Below are 20,399 nucleotides of genomic sequence, written 5' to 3'. Positions count from 1 at the left end.
AGAAATATCTACTGTACTTCCTTTTGTCCATCAAAAGGAGTTAAGCCTCCTGTAGAACCCTCCAATGCATGCTAAGGAAAAGACAAACCTTTATGCAAACCTTACAGAGAATTCCTTTATTAGAGAACCCCTTCTTCAGAGGAGCAAACTTAAAAATAAGTAAAAATTATAGGTAGCCATGCTTGCTTTACAGGCCAGACTTTGACCAATATTCTGGCACATAGCAGTAAGGGACCTACTGGTTGTTAATTCACAAGTTAGAAAGTTCAGCAACCAGTCTGACAGATTCCAAGACATGGTGGGTGAGGTAATATCTCCACAGCAGCCCCATCTCCAGAACCTACATAAGCAAATGAATGCCCTACTCCCATCCAGCATTCAGAATATCCACCCCTCCCGACTCCACTCCAACATAGAGGTTCCTGCAGTCTAAGGCTGCAGTAAACTCATGTAACTTCAAGAAAGAGAAAGCAGGGACCAGAAAGAAGGAAACAAAGTGATTTCCCATTGAGTGGGGACATCGGTGTATTCAGGAGGAGTTCTGACCTACTCCTCCTACAACTGGCCTTTAGAGAATCTTTCCCACAGCTGATCTCTCCAAAGGCTGAGAAGAGGGATGGGGAGGTAAGTATCACAGATTCTGCTCATTGGACAAGGAGCAAAGGCAAACCACCTGATATACATTCTGCTGTAGTATCTCTACGGTGGAGCACCAGCTCAGAATTCTAACTGCTAGGTAACAGAGTTCCAGCCAGCTCTCCAAACAGACGTTCAGTATGGCTAAGTTTTGCGCTCTTATATGACGGAAGACTGGCTTCATATGCAAAAGAACTTTCCTCTCCACTGCTATTTGCACAAAGATGGCTTGCAGCGAGGGCGCTGCTAGCAGAAGTGAATTAGTCCCTAGATCTGTAAACCATCATGAACACCTGTGGTGCTATAGTAAAAATTTGTTAAATATAGTAAAAATTTGCTATAGTAAAAATATAGTAATTTGCCTTGGGCAGTTGCAGCGCTCTTAAAAAAAACTAAAAAAAACCCCTCAATGAAGGGCACAGCTCCCAGTGCTGGGGCACGGTCTACACTGGCGCTTTACAGCGCTGCAACTTGCTGTGCTCAGGGGCGTGTTTTTTCACTCCCCTGAGCAAGAAAGTTGCAGCGCTGTTAATTGCCAGTGTAGACAAGCCCTAATATTATTTTTGAAAAGTAAAAGATTTGTTCAACTTTAAGACATTTCTGTAATTTGCTGAATAACTGGTAACTCTTATTACCTTATTTAAAAATACCCACAGTTAGTCATCAGTATGTACAGGGTCAATTAAACACCTTTTCCCAGTTAATATCTATGCAATATGTAATTTGCTTTTCCCCACCTTGTCATTGCTGCAGTGGAATTCCAATTGTACAACTGGAAACTGTCTTTCAAGAAAACAAGCAGACCTTCAATATGTTTCCTCTTTTTTAAAGATTTCATTCTAATCTCAATAAAACAATAGCACATCTAGATCGTATGGCCCTGTTTAGAAGAGAAGTTATGCAGCTTTCTGGCTTCCATAAACTTCAGTAGGTCACATATAGGGCTCGTTGACTGGGTTGACAGGAAGGTCAGAGAAAAGTATGAAGGGGAAGAGTATCCAATTGAAGAGCATGGAGTTATGAAGCTGCTATGTGTGACATAGGTGGGACAAGCCAGGGAACATAGTTAAATGAGCTTTTTATTTTATTTCTTGGCTGCCATTTCCTGCATATCTGGGATATACTGACAAGGCTTAGGGCATCCCCTACCTTTAGTTTTACTTAGGCTGGGTGGGATCCAAGTTTGCTTCTGAGAATGGATCAGGACTAGCAGCCATAAAAAGATGAAATCAGCTAGAGGAAATTCTCTGGAATAAAAGCAGTTTAATTGTAGCTGATATACCCTAGAGGCTCACAGAGCATGCAGGCTACTCACCCATGGAAATAATTATAAAGGGCTGGATAAGCATCATAATCAAAAACCCAAAGCCTCAAATGCAAGAGTCACATTGCTAGCACACAATTTTGCATACTCAAATGATGGTAAACAGTAGGCAAACTAATTAAAAAAGGCAGTAGTAAATCTGAAGAAAAACCTTTTTTTTATATCAATCCTGCAAGTCCTTATATAGTTGTCCCTTATATAGTTGTCAGGCACTTTTTCGGTTATAATGACTCATAACAAATAGATTTAGAGAAAATCAAAAAGACGTTAAAAATAATAGAAAGCATTTTGAGCTAAAGTAGTGATTTAAGAGGTTTGTTAAGTTGCTTAATATCACCACACACAATTACAGGTAACCTACTAAGGAAAAGAGGTTAATCTGTGATTTTGTTACATTTTTATATTGTAACTAAAACTGCCAGAAAATATTTTTTTCCTGTTTATTTACATTATAGATTCAGGTTTTGTCTATCATGTTTCACTTAACAAATTTTGCAGATGACTCAAGATATAGCTTGTTTATCATGTCACAAATACCAAACAAGCAACATCTATTCAATTCCTTTGAAGTAGGTGCTGTAAAATCTCCTAAACCACATCTTCTGGTCCCCTAAGGAGGGTTGATATTTGAAGGTTAAAAACCCCAAAACATTCATTTATTTTAGAAATCAAACCCTTTTGAACTATCTTAATACTACACTATCAGTAAATAAGAACGAAGAGGCAAAGACCCTCTTCAAGTCACCTTTAAGACTTGAACCACTGTGATGCATACCAAAACTAGTAACCTGAGACTTTGGCAATAGGTACTCTAGTTCTCTCCCTTCTTAAACTTAAAAAATTAGTTTCTTTCATTAGAGACTGGCATACTGCTACTTCACCCTCCCATAGGCAGCCTTAACTACAAGCTGAATTATGAGTATGTGGGCACAGACTGGTTTTAGGCCAATAAACAGGTTACACTTCCCCAAAAAGGTGAAAGAATCACCATGTAGAGTTTAGCAAAACTAGCTGCAGCGTGAAGACCAAAGCTTGATTCCATTCACTACAGAACACTTGGGAATATCTATGAAATATCCACTGAGTAAAATTTTCAGAAGGATCTTAATCCCATTTTCAAAAATGATTCAGGCATTTACAAGGTGGATTGATTTAAATCACCAATTTTAATCATTATTTACATCAGCAAGAAATCATTGATTTTAACCCTGCTTTGCATTTATACTTTAGTCATTTTCCTAAAGAAAGGTTTGTTCTCATTGGTTGGTACAACCATTAAAACATATTGATCGCAAATAAATATAACCTTTACACTAAATGTGGTACTTTTTGCTAACAGGAGAATACCATGTATTTATACACACTTATTTAAACAATTGTATAGTTTAACATACATTTATTCATATTCTTAATTATTTCCTTATTATTAGAAAATGGTTAATGATGCATTTTTTAGTAGATTATTAATTTTTTGCTCCAGATTTATGTTGATTTACATTTGGATGGCAACTGGAATTAATTTAAAAATGAACAAGAAAAACATTTTAAAATTGTTTATCAATAAAATAAAACTACTTTAAATGTGCTGAATACATACGTTTATCAACTAGTTTTGCATTTAAGACTAACAGATGTATAAATTGTAGTTAGTGAATTGTCAGATTGGAAATCTGGACTATGGTGACCAGGAAAAAAAAAAAAGGTATCTGGGGGCCAACAGTGCTGATAGGCATCTAACCTGGTTAGGTACTTTTCAAAATCCCACTAGGAGCCTATCTGCATATTTAGGTACCTAAATACTTTTGAAAATCTGGCCCCTTGTCCTTCAACTTTTAGACTTAATAGATCTAATTCTCTCTCACACCTGGTTTTTAATTCATAAATTGGATGAAAACATGCTTTCCTGTTTTTTCAACTCCAGGTTGGTTTCTCAGTTTTGAATGAATTAGTCCAAATGAAGAAAATATTTTCTCTTCATCTGCTAGATAAACTGAAAACAAAATTAATTAAGGCAAAAGATTTTCTGCTCAGCAGTAATTGAAACTAAATGTAAATACTAGCATTCACTCAATTGCAAAGATTAAAAATAATATAGATACTGAATGCAGTATTGTGACTTTATAAAGCTTAATTGACTGCAAAAGTTAGAGATTTTCCACCTGATTCTCTGTATCATAAAAAACCTGAATTCATTAACTCATTAAAATTTGAGGAGGGCTCATTAAAGCAGCATTTTTCTTTTATTTATTTAAATTATTTTAATAGATTATAGTAAATTTAGGCCTTAACATAAGCCATTTTTAAAAGGTTTTTAAAAATAAAACATTAATTTAAATAAACTTTTATTTTGAGTTCTTTTTAAATAGATTTTTACCCACTCTGGACACTTATGAGCCTAAATCTCACTCTCTTTCAATGAGATGTAGGCACCAAAATGCCTAAAACTCTTTTAAAAATAGAACTAAACCACTTAAGCACTTTTAAAAATTTCATCCGTTGTCTTCAGAAGGGAAGGAATAGGTTCATCTGTCTAAACAACTATGAGATATACGGGGTAAAGACAAAGGTACCAAGGAATTCCTCTCAAATTTTATCTGGAGTATTAATCTGGGGTAATTATCAACCCCAAATAAGATTAGCTAGACTAGAGGGAAGTTCCAAGTGGCACTTAAACCTGCCTCACCAATACACAATATTAGAAACAATGACAGACACACGATGTAGGGAAAGCAAAAAAACACAAAAATTAAAGTGTTGGGGTTTTTTTTTTATTCTAATTCCTTAGCTGTCACCCATTTGGACTTTCGGAGAACAGAGAGCATCATCAGGGAACTAAATCCAAGTCTGGTTTTGACATACATAATACTACTTTATTCTTTTTATTTTTTCTTACTTTTCTTACAGTTTTAAAAAATGGACAGGGGTTCAGAACCACCTCAATAAAACAGTGCATACATTTTTATTTTTAAAGGGATTACTGTAGTCAAATCATTGGTGTGCAAAGAGGGTTGACTTCTGTTATGAAAAGTCATAGGCACAATTTCATTATATGCATTTTGGTAAAATAAGGAACTATAGCACAGCTGTTAAGAGGAGCAATAGTTAGGCCTTTTTAAAAAACAAAACAAACCACCATCTGCACCTTGCGTCAAAAATAATATTTAAAATATTTCACTACTTGTCATACTATATCTGAACCCCAGGCAATTTATTACACAAGTAGTGCCCTTGCAAAGTATTTTATTTAAGCGGTGAACCTGAAAGGCAATACAAAAGGCAATACGGAGGCTCTTATCTGTATTTTATACTAAATTGTCTCTCCACCTCCTCCTCTAATAAATATCTATTTAATAACTGCACAAAAGTATTTCTCTTAGAGCAAGTAATTATTTTTTTAAATCCTGTAGACTTAAAATTGACCTACTCCATATGCTATGAAACATTAGGCACAGACCACATACTTTACATTTTCTTTTTAAAAAAAATACAATATGTGCAAGCTAAGTTCATACAAAGGATTGGCAGCTACAACAGTAAGCTATTCAGACCCCACAGAAAAGTTATTTTCCATTAAAAAAAATTTCAATTCACTGAGCAGTGATGTTACACTGCTGTGTGTGGTAATCATATTTGCATTAGGATTATTTGTGTAACCGTTAAAGGAAAAGCTTTAGTACATCCTAAAGGACATCACATCAATACTGTGTGCTAATTCAGCAGGATCTAGAGAACAAAGTTTGTAAAACTTATTAGAATATGGTGAGTGAAATCATCAAGCTAGTAAAAATAGCCTGAATTTTCTGAAGAAGAAGTTATTTGAAATTATGTTTATCTGACAGGCTCCTTCATTAACTAAGTCGCTTCTGAATAATGGAACCCAGGGTGCAGGGCATGTAAAAAATGGAAATGGGGGGGACGGGGGAAGCAGGCTTTGTGGAAGCTGCACTAGAAATGCAAAAAATAAAACTTTAACTTTATCCAAAAAGTGTACCCATCCGTTTCTTTAATTTGTATGGGGGGTCGGGGGGGAGGGGTTTAGAGGATATTTGTACAACTGAAAATAGTACAAAACACAAGCAAAGACTATGTGCAGCTGATTGTTACATTCCAACATTTATTATGCACCCTCTGTTGATATCATTTATGAAGAGCCACCCACTGTGTTTAAAAAAGTTTATTTTAATGCGAGAGACTACTGTATATCTTGCCACATATATGACAATTTTTCTACAAGGAAAAATAAATTAATAAGTCACTAATTTATCCTAAGGGGGGCCTGCTTTGAAGTGCGCCTGTTATTTCATGCCTTGCGGAAGATATGAGATATTGATTTCTTTCATCTTCTGTTAAATTTCTGTCATACCACCACACAATTTCACAAGACCCATATTCAAAATAATTTGTGTACCCTTTCAGTGCCCTTTAATAGCAACCTTTTCCTTTATTACGAATCACTTCCAAACCCACATCTCATGTCATAGGAGCTATTCAAGTAAATATTTCTGTTGTGGCAAATTTCCAGATGTATCAAATGCTATCCAAACTCAATGTCAGATTGCATTTCATTAGTTGTCCCAGTTTTCTTTAAATGGAGCAGGAATTAGCCCGTTTTCTAGGTTTGGGGTCCCGTACATCCTTGTCTTTTAAACACATACAAGATGAACATATTGTCTCTGACAGTCTCCGGAGTCCCAGCCTGAAAACACTGTTGGAGAGGCTATATATCACACAGTTGCAGAAACTATTGCTTATAGCAAGCCATGTTGTTAAGAAGGAAAGTGCTGGATTATCCAGCACCCTAGAGCTCTCCAGCAGAAAGTATATGATATAAGGGAGCCAAAGCATGTAAAACACACTGGTTATCCGAAATAAAACCATGGCATAGCGGCGGTCAGGGCTGTGCCCAGTCTCTCCAGCAGCATCCACTTCATGGCTAGGAAAACGAGCTCTCCGGTCATTTATCTCTTTGGTGTGCTGCCGGCAAATTTTGAAGATGTGGAAATATGTGAAGCAGATTACCAAAGCAGCTGGAGCATATAGTAAGCACACAATAAAGCCAGTAAAATAAGCATTGGTGAGCCAGGAGATAGCACACCATTCAAAAATATCACCATGGTAACCAGGTTTTCCCCAACCAAAAAAGGAAGGTAAGAAGATCAGACAAGAGTATATCCAGATCAAAATGATACAGATTCTCAAGCGACAAGGCGTGACCAGTTGATTATAGGAGAGAGGTTTTGTAATAGCAAGATAGCGGTCAACACTGATGCAAGCAAGACATGCCATGGAGACACTCTTCAGGACAGAGATGATATATCCAAAAACCTGACAAGTCAAGGACTCATGGACACCTGTAGAGTAGTGAAGCAATGATAAGGTAGGAACCAGGCAGCTAACTCCAACAAAAAGATCAGCATAGGCCATGGTCTGAATAAAATAGCTGGTGGTATAATGATGTAAAAGCGGAGCACAGTGAAAGACAAATATTACAGTTAAATTACCAGCAATAATTAAAAATGTTAGCAAAACAATAACGATTGTCTCAAGGATGCAGATGTCAACTGCATTGTAGTGGCCAAATCCTAGCGGACAAGAGAGATGCTCAGATACATTCACAATGCTACTGCTCATGTTCAGAGTCCTCCATTCAGTCCATCTGGAGTGGTTCATGGTTTGGGATTAGGGAACTCTGCAATCAGAGCTATGGTGAGCAGGTGACCTGCCCAACATCAGCTAAACTCTGCTTCAGAGTCTCATGATCTCTTTTTGTAGACACGGCCAGCGCTTCTCTCAGGGAGGTTACAGTCTCATCGCTGTTGATGTTTCTTCAGCATCAATGCAACACTTTGACACACCTTAGCTTTGAGGAAAGAAAAAAAAAGCCAGAAAGAAGAAAAAAGGCCACTGACAGGTTTCCTCCGGTGCTCTTGATCCATCTTTATCAAACACAAGGCACTTCTAAAGAAAACAGGCTCTTTTTACTGTATTTGTGGAAGATGAAAATAAAAACAGACGAACAAACAAAAAAGGCAGAGGAGGGGGAGAGACAGGAAAAAGTCAGTTGCCTCAAAAGAAATTCTGTGATTGTTTTTTCCTGAGAAAGGCAGTTTCTTTGGAATTAGCTAGAAAAATACAAATAATAAAAAGAGGAAAATGTCTCAATACAACACAGGTTTCATGAATCAGCAATCTTTAGAAACGAATTAATGTTTTATGTTAATTTAAATAATTAAACCACAAAATGTCTGGAAAACCAAGGAAAAGTTCACTGTATTGTGCTGTGTCTTTTGGCTCCGTTCAGGAGATCTTTGCTTCATATATTCTATTCATTAGAGAGGTAAGGAAAACATTTCTGTCCAGGGCAATTCCAATAGACTCACCACAGTTTGTGTATGAATAATGAATTTTATTTGGAGGGAGAAGGGTATGGGGAAAGCCAGGTTTGTCCTCTGACTCCCAGGAAGGAAAACATACATCTATCTGTACACTGAGGAAGATCATGTGTAATCACTTAAAAATCAGAAAAATGTAAGCACAAAATTTTGGAGCTTTAAGTCAGTATTCAAAACTCTTTTAAACAGTTACGGTCCACTACAACTATCAATGTCAGCAGCACAATCCAAGGTCCTCACAGACAAAATAAATCCTTCTTGCATTTCATTTCAGCAGTGATAATCAAAAATAATTTTCTTAGAAATAATGCCATATCTGCTCAGTGGATCAGTACAGTGAAGTTCATGGGTATATCCATGATATTTCTCACCTCTCTAGCAACACCTGAATCCTTTCACAAGCTCCATACAACAAGAACAGAAACTTCCATCTGCATTCTGCTGTGAAGCTAATGAAATGCTGATCAGACTAGAAAAGCTGCCATTGTTTACTCCATTATTCTGTCATTCAGCTTCATCTTCTAGGCTGCCACAGACTTTCTGTTTTTATTAGACGATTAGCATGATAAATCACTGCTTTAAAAACCAGATCTTCTAATAGCTGGACATTACCTGTTAATTGTATTTGCGGTTATGGAGCAGCCATACGTTAAAGAAAGCCTCTTCTGTATTCATTTTTAGTAACTGCTTGATTAGTGCAAGGACCACTAGCTTGGTTACTAAATGTACACAGTCTTGTTTTAAAAAAAAACCAGAAATACTAAAAATATCTTTAATCCTAGAATTCCTGAGATTAGGAAGAGGCAGACAAGAACGAATCAATCCAAATAAAAAGATTTCCAAGGTCATGTAGATATTAGCATTTGTTTAATGTCCCTTTAAAAGTACTAATATCTCACTGATGCTTTTGATAGTCTTCACTGCTCCTTCTGAAGGAATTTCATTCACTAGAAAAGAAACATTTTCTCCACTTCTGATGCAGTAGTTTGATAGAAAGCATTCTTTTGAAGTTAATTTTCCAAGGTGCACCATCATGCTGTACAGAAGGTTCTTTTTGATTTTATAACATCCCCAAAACACTTGCCAGTTGTTCATTCTCTCTGTCTATAAGTAATTTAATCTGTTACAAAATTACTACTTATTAAAAAAATTCTCTTGCTACAGCAATAAACCAATGTTTCTCACCTATGTTCATTCTTATCAGCTGCTATGGTGAACAGCTTGATACAGAAGTCCTATTTACTGTGAGGCAGTTACAAGGATGCTGTCACTATTCCTCACATTCTCTCTCAAAATTATTGCTTGCACCTGAGCCTGCTGCTCCTCTTTATCCTTAGCTGATGCAGAAGAACTCACTATCGGAAAGGTGACTCGGTCCTTCTGCCCCAATCAACAGCACAGCCAATGGCTAAGGCAGCTGAAATTGTCACTAGGTAACAGTTGCCAGGCACAATGCAGGCTTACACAGCAAGAGGCAAATAAGAATGACAAATTAAGACAATGGAACTGACCATTTCCCTATAATATATTAATTGTATTTGGAAACTTCTGAAAGAGGCTTCCCTTCTAGTACTTCCACAGGGTTATATCCTGCAGATTAGCAAAACATGAAATTATTCATAGATGTACCTTTGCATACCACATAGAAACTACCATAATATTACTATAACAATCACCAGTTAAAGCAAGTCAGCAGTAATGTAATCCTTATTGGCAGGAAAGACCTATTAATTATTAAACAAATAAGTGCTAACCTTCATAAAGTCAAACTGATTCTTTTAAAAATCAAAAATATGCTGTTCTATTTTGATCTGTAAAAGTTTAAAATCAGCTTCTATCCTCTTATCAATTAAATTACTGAACTATTTAAACAAGACAAATGTAGACACATTAATGTAACTACAAAATCATAAAAAATACATTTAAGCAATGTTTAAGATCCAAAATAAATACCCAAATGCAAAGACATTTAAAATTAAGGCTCTAACTATCTAATTAATTTGCTCTATTATGTCTAGATATGCAGACGTCTCAGCACAGTATATTTATGGAGTATACAGCATTATCTACTGCAATACCTAAATACAATGTTGAGAAAGTTATTCTCACAGTATTTGTTAAGAATGAATATAACATTTATTGCTTCTAAAATGTTTAAGTGATTTAACATTAATCAATTATTTGTTTTAGTTTAATGTAAAAAAAAATGAGGGGAGTTACCAATTGATTTTAAAGGGGTAAATTAAAATAAGTCCCTAAAATAATTCAAAATGTCTAATTGTATATTTAGCAAGTTATTAAAAAAAATTTTTGGTCAGAACAATTTTCTTCCAGTAGGTCAGTCTGAGACAATATAACAGACCATTGTAGTGTTAAAGTCTACAGATTTTTTAAACTCCATTAACTGATTTATGTAATACCAATACATATTCATTATATTATTCCTCTTCTGGTTATGGATATTAAATATGTGTTTTGTCATTCCATGATACAAAATGGGCATAAAGTAAAATGATTACATTCACACTAGACACATTTTTAACACAAAATTGAAACATTCAGTATATTCAGAAAATACCCATACACCAGTGCAGCACAGCACAATTTTGGCTAAAGGCCAGCAAAATACATTTGTCACAGGTTTTGTTTTAGAGAGTGAATACAATAGAATAAAGTATCTAATTACAAAGTCTTGCAATTCTGCTACATCAAACCACAGACCAAATTTGGCAAAAGTTGCTCCTGGGTTAACACCTTGTATTGCAAATTCAGCCTCAAGCAAATTTTCAAGGGTGAATGACAAATCTCTAGAAATCAGAACTGCATACCGAACTGAAGCAACATAACTATGAAATACACTGGTATAGCTGTGCTACTGTATTCCTCCAGTTGAGGGATTTAAGAGAAATATAAAGCAGTACATTAGTGCAATATGAAAGATATTCCAATCACTTGCTATTGTAAATTGCTTCAACAAAATGCTTTAGAACTAGATTGAGCCTTTAGGCTCAGCTCTGAGTAACACCTAGCTGCACCACAAGGGTAGCAAAGGAAAGGTATTTTGACTCTTCTCTTTTCCCACTTGCTTGCAGCCGGTGATGGGGTGAGGAGAAGGCTTGGGAGAAGAAAAGTGGATGAGACATCCCTACTCCTCCCTTCCTTCTGCTGGACTCCACACATGATCCAGGCTGAAAACGAAGGGCTTGTCTACACCTTTTAAAACACTGAAAATCAGACACTTCAAATTTAGCAGCAGTTAAACCTAACATTAAGGGAATCATAAAAAGGTACATTTTAAAAAAATAAAGTTTACATGACAATAGTTTTGAAACTTACTGATTTCTAAATAATAACAGCCATACTGAGACCGACCACTGGTCCATTTAGCTCAATATTCTGACAGTGGCTGGTTGCCAGATGCTTCAGAGAGAATTAACAGAACAGGGCAATTATTAAGGTTACAGTTTAATCATAGAGGTCATGGAAGTCACGGATTCTGTGACTTTACCAGACCGCCGTGATTTCTTTGGCTTCAGCTGTCAGCTGCTGTAGCTGGGGCCAGATCCATATGCTCCCCTACCAGCCCCCCACAGCTAAGCCAGAGATGCAGCTCTGTGTGCCCCCTTCCCCATTTCTGTCCCCTCCCCGTGGCTTCAGCTACGCTGTGCACCCCACTGTGGTGGAGGGGCTCAGGCTGTCAGTCCCCCCCCACATGGGGCTCCAGCTCTCATTCCTTCCTCTTCCCCGCAATTGCCCTCCTCCTAGTTATTTTTCGTAAAAGTCACAGACAGGTCACAGGCTCCCTCAAATTTTTGTTTATTGCCTGTGACCTGTCTGTGACTTTTACTAAAAATAACTGTGACAAAATCTTAACCTTAGCAATTATCGAGTGATCCACCCTCTGTTGTCCAGTCCCAGCTTCTGGTAGTTAGACATTTACGAACACCCAGAGCATAGGATTGCATGCCTGGCAATACTGGTTAATAGCCATTGATGGACCTATCCTTCATGAACTTATCTAATACTTTTTTTAACCCAGTTATACTTTTGGCCCTCCCAACATTGCCCAGTAACGAGTTCACAGGTTGACTATGTGTTGTGTGAAGAAGTACGTGTTCTTGTTTGTTTTAAACCTGCTGCCTATTAATTTCATTGGGTGACCCCTAGTTCCTGCGTTAGAAGACAGGGTAAATAACACTTCCCTATTCATTCTCTCCACACCATTCATGATTTTATAGATCTCTATCACATCCCCCCTTAGTTGTCTCTTTTTTAAAGAGTTCATCTTTTTAATCTCTCTTCATATGGAAGCTGTTCCATACCCTAATCCTTTTCCTTGCCCTTCTTTATACCTTTTCCAATTCTATCTTTTTTGAGATGGGGTGACCAGAACTGCATGCAGCATTCAAGATGTGGGCATCATATGGATTTATAAGGTGGCATTATGATATTTTCTGTTTTATGATCTATCCTTTTCCCAATAGTTCCTCAGATTGTCAGCTTTTTTGACTGCCGCCGCACACTGAATGGATATTTTCAGAGAACTTTCCACAACTCCAACATCTCTTTTTTGAGTTGTAACAGTTAATTTAGACCCCATCATTTGTATGTATAGTTGGGATTATTTTTCAATGTGCATTACTTTACACTTAACACTGAATTTCATCTACTATCTGTCACCCAGTCACCCAGTATAGTGAGATCCCTTCTAACTCTTCACAGTCAGCTTTGGATTTAACTATCGGAGTAATTTTGTATCAGCTGCCAATTTTGACACCTCAGCATTCACCCCTTTTTCCAGATCATTTATGAATATGTTGAACAGTACTGGTCCTAGTACAGATCCTTGGGGGACACCATCCTTTACTTTTCTCCATAGTGAAAACTGATAATTTATTCCTACCCTTTGTTTTCTGTCTTTTAATCTATGAGAGGACCTTCCCTCTTATCCCATGATTGCTTAGTTTGCTTAAGAGCCTTTGGTGAGGGACTCTGTCAAAGGCTTTCTGAAAGTCCAGGTACACTATATGCACTGGATCATCCTTTTCTACATGCTTGTTGACATCCTCAAAGAATTCTAATTGATTGGCAAGGCATGATTTCCCTTTGCAAAAGCCATATTGACACTTCTCCCCTCAACATATCATATTTATCTGTGTGAGAGATAATTTTGTTCTTTAATACAGTTTCAACTAATTTGCCTGGTACTGAAATTAGGCTTAAAAGCCTGTAATTGCCGGGATTGCCCCTGGAGTCTATTTTTTTTTTTTTAAATCAGCACTACATTAGCTATCCCCAGTTGTCTGGTAGAGAGGCTGATTTAAGTGATAGTTTCTTTCAAAACTCTTGGGTAAATACCATCTGGTCCTGATGACTTATTACTGTTTAATTAATCAGTTTGTTCCAAAATCGCCTCTGCTGACACCTCAATCTGGTGTATTCACCTTGTATTTATTTACCTGTCACATTCTGAGTACATTTCCCAGACCTGAAGAGTTCTCTGTAGCTTGAAAGCTTGTCTCTTTCACCAACAGAAGTTGGTCCAATAAAAGATATTACCTCATCCAGCTTGCACCTCAATCTGGGACGGCTCCACATAATAATTTTGAATGTTGAAGCTCATACTTTCAAGTCCTAATGTGCATAATCAAACTAGGCTTCCTACAGAGATGCATCACTAAATAGAAGTTGTCAACTGAGAACCAACTCACTCATTACATCTGGTTCAGCAGATTTTTGAAATGTCAGGTCTTTCTACCGGCCTCAGAAAGAGTCCTACACATACTTGTAAGCAGCAACCCTGCCTTCATATTTTGGAAGTTGTAAAAGGAGTCCAGGAGGATACTAACTAGCCAGTGTGTACATAGTGTGGAAACAATGTCAACATATGAGGACTCTCTTTCAGTGTGTGTAAAATGATACTGTTTCATGAATTATAATAAAAGTGATAAAGTAATTAGATTACTTTAAAGTGTCCCTTCTACCTTGTGTGAGAATTACAACACAAAAGTAGGGGAGATTTGAATTCTTCCATTCAGGGAGTGAAGTCAGACAAGAAGCCAAGTGGCAAGCTGCCAGTGGCTCCCCAGACCTCAGCTGCTCCTAGAGCCCAACTCATTATGGATTTTCTCAAACAGCTGAGAGGGAAACAGTACAAGTTACAAACTGTCTACAGTAATTTATATGGTCTTTTTTACATGTCGAGGAGCGGGGGTGCAAATTAAGCAGAAATTAGCCAACCCTGCCAAACCCATGGAGTTTGCAGGGTATGGAGAAACTGATGTTATGCCTTGAGCTGCACTGCCCCATTTCTGCATGGGAAGGGGGAAAGCCACACACAACAAGGGCCTCCATATGTAGATCATTAGGAGACAATATAGCCCAAAATTTTTTTTTTAAACAAAACTTGTCCTCGTTTTTTGTTCGGTTTCATTACTTCCCCTTTATATACAGTGGTATGGTGGAAGGTGTTAATAGCTGCCATCAAGCAGTTGTTTAATCTACAGACAATTGCAAACCTGGTTCAAACTATGGGGTGAGCTAAATACCCTTCTTTCATGCTTTAATGGATGGAACAATTAAATGCCCCTTATATAGTGAAATAGCTGGAAACAACAGAAGCTACCACCCACGGCAAGAGACCATTTGGCAAGGTCTGAGCAAAACCATCCTAGGGAGATTAACAGGGGTTTCCTCCACACACAGTTTCTTGGACAGAAAAATCACTGGAGAAGTAGACTTGAAAATCGTGATCAAGGAAACTCCTTACTGAGCCCTGGGAAATAGTAGTTTGCGTACATTCACTGTAAATAAACAGGATTGCACCAAAGAAATATCTGACTCACATCATCAATTTCTCCTCCTAATGGAAACAACTGTGCAAGGCCCAGAATAGTGGATACTTGCTCAGGCCAAAGGGGCAAAAATATTCCAAATTTTTTCTAAAAATATTTAACTTCTTTATAGTTTACTTCATTTCTATCTAATTCCAACCTTTTCTTTATTTTCTATTCTAGATTTTTTCCTCCCCTGAATTTGTTTACCTTGGTTCCCTTTTCATCCCAGGTGTCTATTTCAGTTTCAGCTCTAAGGGAATGTCTACACTACCTGCCAGATCGGTGGGCAGCGATCGATCCAGCGGGGAGTCGATTTATCGTGTCTAGTCTAGATACGATAAATTGATCACCGAGTGCTCTCCCGTCAACTCCTGTACTCCACCGCCGCGAGAGGCACAGGCAGAGTCGATGGGGGAGCAGCAGAAGTCGACTCACCGCGGTGAAGACACCCCAGTAGGTCAATCTAAATACATCGACTTCAGCTACATTATTCATGTAGCTGAAGTTGCATAACTTAGATCGATTTCCCCCCCACACACACTTCGTGTAGACCAGGCCTAAATATTTTTTCCTATACATTTATTTTCATATTTTTATTTCACATTTCTCTTCCCCCTGAGCTCACTGTTCTCCATCCTGTCCATTGCTGCTGTTCTCCAATCCCTTAACGTCTTTCCCTTCGGCTCTCCTCAATTCTGCCTCCCCCCTGCAATCTTTCCTGTTCTCAGCTGCAAAAGAAGCCCTGCTGACTCCTTAGTTTTCCTCCACCTCTATATTTAAGGTAAATACAAATGGTTTGTCCACCTTCTGCCTTGTAGTCTCAAATTCAGCCCCTACTCTCTTCCCTTTTTCCAGGCTCTACCCAAGTCACCTCACAGGTCAGCTGCTAGCAGGAATTCTCTTCTCCATGTCAAATGCTTCCCTCCCCATTGCTTTCCATCCTGTATTTACTCTACCCACTGTCACTAAAAAAAGTTGTCATTAAGAAAGTTACTTCCACCATGGCTGTACACTATGCAAGGAACTATGCAGAACTGGTCATCCAAGGAAAGACATGAGACTGAATCACTTAGGCAGACAGAGCTAATCAATTGCTGGAGTCTCATATCTGTGCCTGGGCAGCTCTTGAGAATTTGGGAACTGATGGGAAAACAAATGGAAAAAGCTGTGCAGAACTGGATCAGCGAAGGAAATTGGCCATGAATATGTTAAAGTTCTCTGTCTGGTCCTTTTATGTCCTTGTGTATTACACAACCACCTTTCATAATGATTAAAAATTTGGTATTAATGACCAACATAGAGACTCCATTCATATATTCATATTTGTATATATTAAGCTAAGTTCTTAGAACAGATCACTGCAGCTTTCCTTTAAAAAAAATGTTTGGAACCTCAGGGATTAAGTGGCTACACTTTTGAAACTACAAACTCAATTCAGAGCTGTACATACATCTGACTACCAAATTGTGGACATACATGGAATATTTTCACTCCTCAAGTCTATGAAAATTAAAAGCCCTGTGGAAAACTGGCTGGAGGATGATTTACATGAGGAGGGTGCTGTGGAGAAGTGTAAAGGATACTGCTCTCTTGCATCACTTAGTAGGCAGTTCTAATATCTGGCAGCAAAAGTAGCACTACAGTGTCAAGTTAGATAAGCACGCATGGGTTGAGCACATATTGAGTGGAAAGAGAATATAAAGCAAAAAATAGGTGACTTAGCATGAAGGAGACAGCCACCCACTTTAGTTGGGTACCCATCTCAAGGTATTGCTTTAGGAAGGGGAAAATAGCAGCAATCATGTATATGCCCTCAGCCAGCGTCACGTGGCTGTGGACACTGCCATTAAAACTAACAGGCCGGTCTTTCTACTAACAGTAAGAGGCAGGCAAAAATAATAAACTGGTAAATACACAAAGCGACATTAACTACCACTTCCCCAGACACCTGATCGAGGGCATCATTATTTTCATTGTCTTTTTCTTTAACCTCTCCTTCTGATTATGTGACTAATGTGTATTTAATGGGTTGTGAAAGTATATTTAAGGTCTAAAAACATGTATTTCATTTAAAACTACCCTTTTTGCATTCCAAATACCACAACATATCCATCCACTGTGCAGCTAACAATGTTAATGCATAGCCTCAGTGCATGGAAATTACACTGGAGTCATCTGAAATAAATTAGCTATTAAATACACTATACAGTACTTTCAAGTGCCAAATAAAAGTTTGAACTGCTAAGTACATTACTGGACAAATGACTAGCAATTAAAAGCTCCCAAGGTACTTAGCACCCTGCTAATACTCTTTTCACCACCTGCACATCATACATCTTTCGCACTTGTAGACAAGCTCCAAGCAGAATTGCAGAGCATGAAAGATAATGGTAACATTTGGGAGGCTTTACAGATATGAACTCACTCTGTGATCGTATATGAGAAAAATGGTGATATTCAACTGCACAAATTTTAGGGCACTCAAATATATGAGATGTGGGAGTTTTAACTGTCAACCTTCAAAGAGGTAACTAGCTGGGTATGTGGATCCGAGATCTGTGGCTTGCAGTTATTGACTTTCAGCATGCTATCTCAGAGGTACAGCTATCAATGGCTCCCTTTTGACTTAGACTCTGCTCCTGGGATATTTCAGCTCCTTCATAATATCCAATGCTATTCTGGACCAGGTGCCAACCCAACTCCAACAAGCTGGCATAAAGTTAAATGTAACCAGTGCAGTTTTGCAAAAGATACTGTAGAGCAGGGGTCGGCAACTTTTCAGAAGTGGTGTGTCCAGTCTTCATTTATACACACTAATTTAAGACTTCACGTACCAGTAATACATGTTTTGTAGAAGGTCTTTCTATATTATATAACCAAACTATTGTTATATGTAAAGTAAACAAGGTTTTCAAAATGTTTCAGAAGCTTTATTTAAAATTAAATTAAAATGCAGATCTTATCAGTTTAGTGTGATCCTTGCCCTTGCTTTTCCTTGCTGAGTTTTCCAATGTCTGGCACGTATTTGGATACTTTAAGCTGCACACAGGCTTCTGAGTGATCAGTTGTTAACCAGCTGGCAGGAGGTCAGCGGCTGGAACCCCAGATCGGCAGCTGAGGTGAGGGGAGCTGGCGGCTGGTAGGGCTGAGCAGGGCCAGAGGCATGGACCCCCCTGCCTGCACTGGAACTCCAACCAGAAGTTCTGGGGACTCCTGCCAGCCAGGGTCTCAGCCCACTGCCAGCGTGGGGTTCCTTCACCCAAGCCAGCAGCAGGCACTGAGTGGGACTGGCGGAGGGACCCCAGCTGGCAGGAGCCAGTGGCAGAAACCCCAGAGTGGCGGCGGGCTGAGTGTGCCATTAAAAAAACAGGCTCGTGTGCCACAGGTTGCCAACCCCTGCTGTAGAGTTTCTAGTGTAGTATCTATCAGCCAATTGAGTGCAGCCAATGCTACAAACTGTTGCTTCACTACCATTACCCTGACAACCAGGGTACTCCGGTCATAGCAGTTTACATTCGTTCATTGGCCTACCTCAATACATAGGTGGTCGCGCTCTCATTCTGACAGAAGCAAAGCATTTCCAGATTAGTTTGGAGTTCTTGCTATTGTATGCTTCAAAGTCTACTTAGTGGGAAGACATTTCACTTTAGAAACCAATTATTTGCCTGTCCTGGCCTTTATCATAAGGCCATTGACCTGCTGAATGTGACGTTGCAGTGGTGTATTATTCAGTTGTAGTAGTATGATTTCAATTTAGTACATACCAAAGGAAGACAATTTATTTGCCAATGATCTTTCAAGAAAGTCTTCTGAGTTGCCACCCTCATAGGCAGAAACAGCAGAGTAACAATACTTTTTACTGAAACATATGCAGCGGACTGCTGATGCCACTCTTCAAGATGTTGAGCTATGAAAGATGATATGTGCTGTGGACGTGGTTTGGATGGATCCACTCCTTAAGAAAATGTTGTGTACATTCTACAAAATTCGTTCCAAGATCACAGTGTAGACGTGTTTCTCAACATTGTGCTTAATGTGCATAAGCCTGGTCAAGTAATGTCAGGCTAAGTACTGTTATATCTAAAACTTCCAGAAGTTCTAAGAAGCGAGTACAGTAGAATCCTGCAAGCATAAGCATAATCTATCTAGGAAGCTTTATAGATTAAGAAGGAAACTCTGTAAAGGTTGATACAGACTTGTGGTTACTATGCTCTGCAACCAGACACTTCTTTAAGCTGATTTAGGGTTTTTTAAGTCTAGGAAATTGACCACAACTAGCCGCAAAAAGGAAAGATGAGCTGGTCACAGGTGCACAGTTAATTTGTTCAAAACAACCGCAAATGCCACCCTGTAAAATTTGGCCACCTTGATTGGTTGACTTGTTCAAAAGCACGGCCAGCAAGTACTGTATAAATAAAATGCAGAAGCGCATATATGTGTGTGTGTTGTTGACCTAAAAGAGATCACTCTTTGTCAGGCTCACATACACCCCCTGAACCAAAGGGACTTGCGCTTCACTGACTATCTGTGCCTGGCCAGTGCAGGGAATGGTCAACTGAAAGGTAATGTATCTTTGGATGAAAACAGGGTGAGGTATTAGGTAAAACGGTTTGGTAATGCTCGAGCTGGTTAATCTTAAGTCTGTATTAACACTATAGGTTAAGTTTATCAATAAATTGTTTAAGTTGTTTAAAAGTAGTAGTAGTTAATAGTAAATCCTTATATAGCAACAGTATATGTATTTGTGCCTTGCTGGAAATGGGTACGGTGTGGGCAAAATCAACAGATTATAAATCATAGTAACTTTGCAAGTCACTGTGCCTGTCTTCAGTATAAGTTACCATAAAGTTAGCATAAAAGTTAGTAAAAGTTTATTGATTATATATATATATATATATATATGTACGTTAAGATTGGTAAAATATAGTTAATCAATGTATTAGTATCACATATAGAATTATATGCTATTGGAGATGGATATAACGCCTGTAAGGTTGTTAGCTAATCAAAAATAGCAGCATTGCATGTTCTTGTAACTGTTTCCAATATTACTTATAGGAATAAGTAGTTAATGCACAATATTACTTGTACTTGTGCCTGTCTCCAGTATCATTTGTCATTTATATTAATTCTCACTCAGTGTTGGTCTTTAATTCTGTTCTTCTTATTCTGCCTGTGTTGCCTTTATAGTCGTAAGTCATTAAAAGCCTT

General features: G+C 38.1%; 2 protein-coding genes across 3 annotated transcripts in view; both read right to left on the bottom strand.

The window, feature by feature from the left end:
- RABGAP1L (RAB GTPase activating protein 1 like) overlaps positions 1 to 20,399 on the bottom strand; it is a 542,116-nt gene that overhangs the window by 343,639 nt on the left and 178,078 nt on the right. The gene's annotated exons all lie outside the window — the stretch shown is intronic.
- GPR52 (G protein-coupled receptor 52) lies at positions 5,668 to 7,645 on the bottom strand. Its single transcript, XM_039484977.1, has one exon. The coding sequence runs from the start codon at positions 7,628 to 7,630 to the stop codon at positions 6,545 to 6,547; it is 1,086 nt and encodes a 361-aa protein (XP_039340911.1). The 5' UTR covers positions 7,631 to 7,645; the 3' UTR covers positions 5,668 to 6,544.

This window comes from Mauremys reevesii, linkage group 8 (genome assembly GCF_016161935.1).
Source record: "Mauremys reevesii isolate NIE-2019 linkage group 8, ASM1616193v1, whole genome shotgun sequence".
Taxonomy (NCBI): Eukaryota; Metazoa; Chordata; order Testudines; family Geoemydidae; genus Mauremys; species Mauremys reevesii.
The sequence above is the reverse complement of the archived record's forward strand: the minus strand, read 5'-3'. Positions and strand labels throughout refer to the sequence as shown.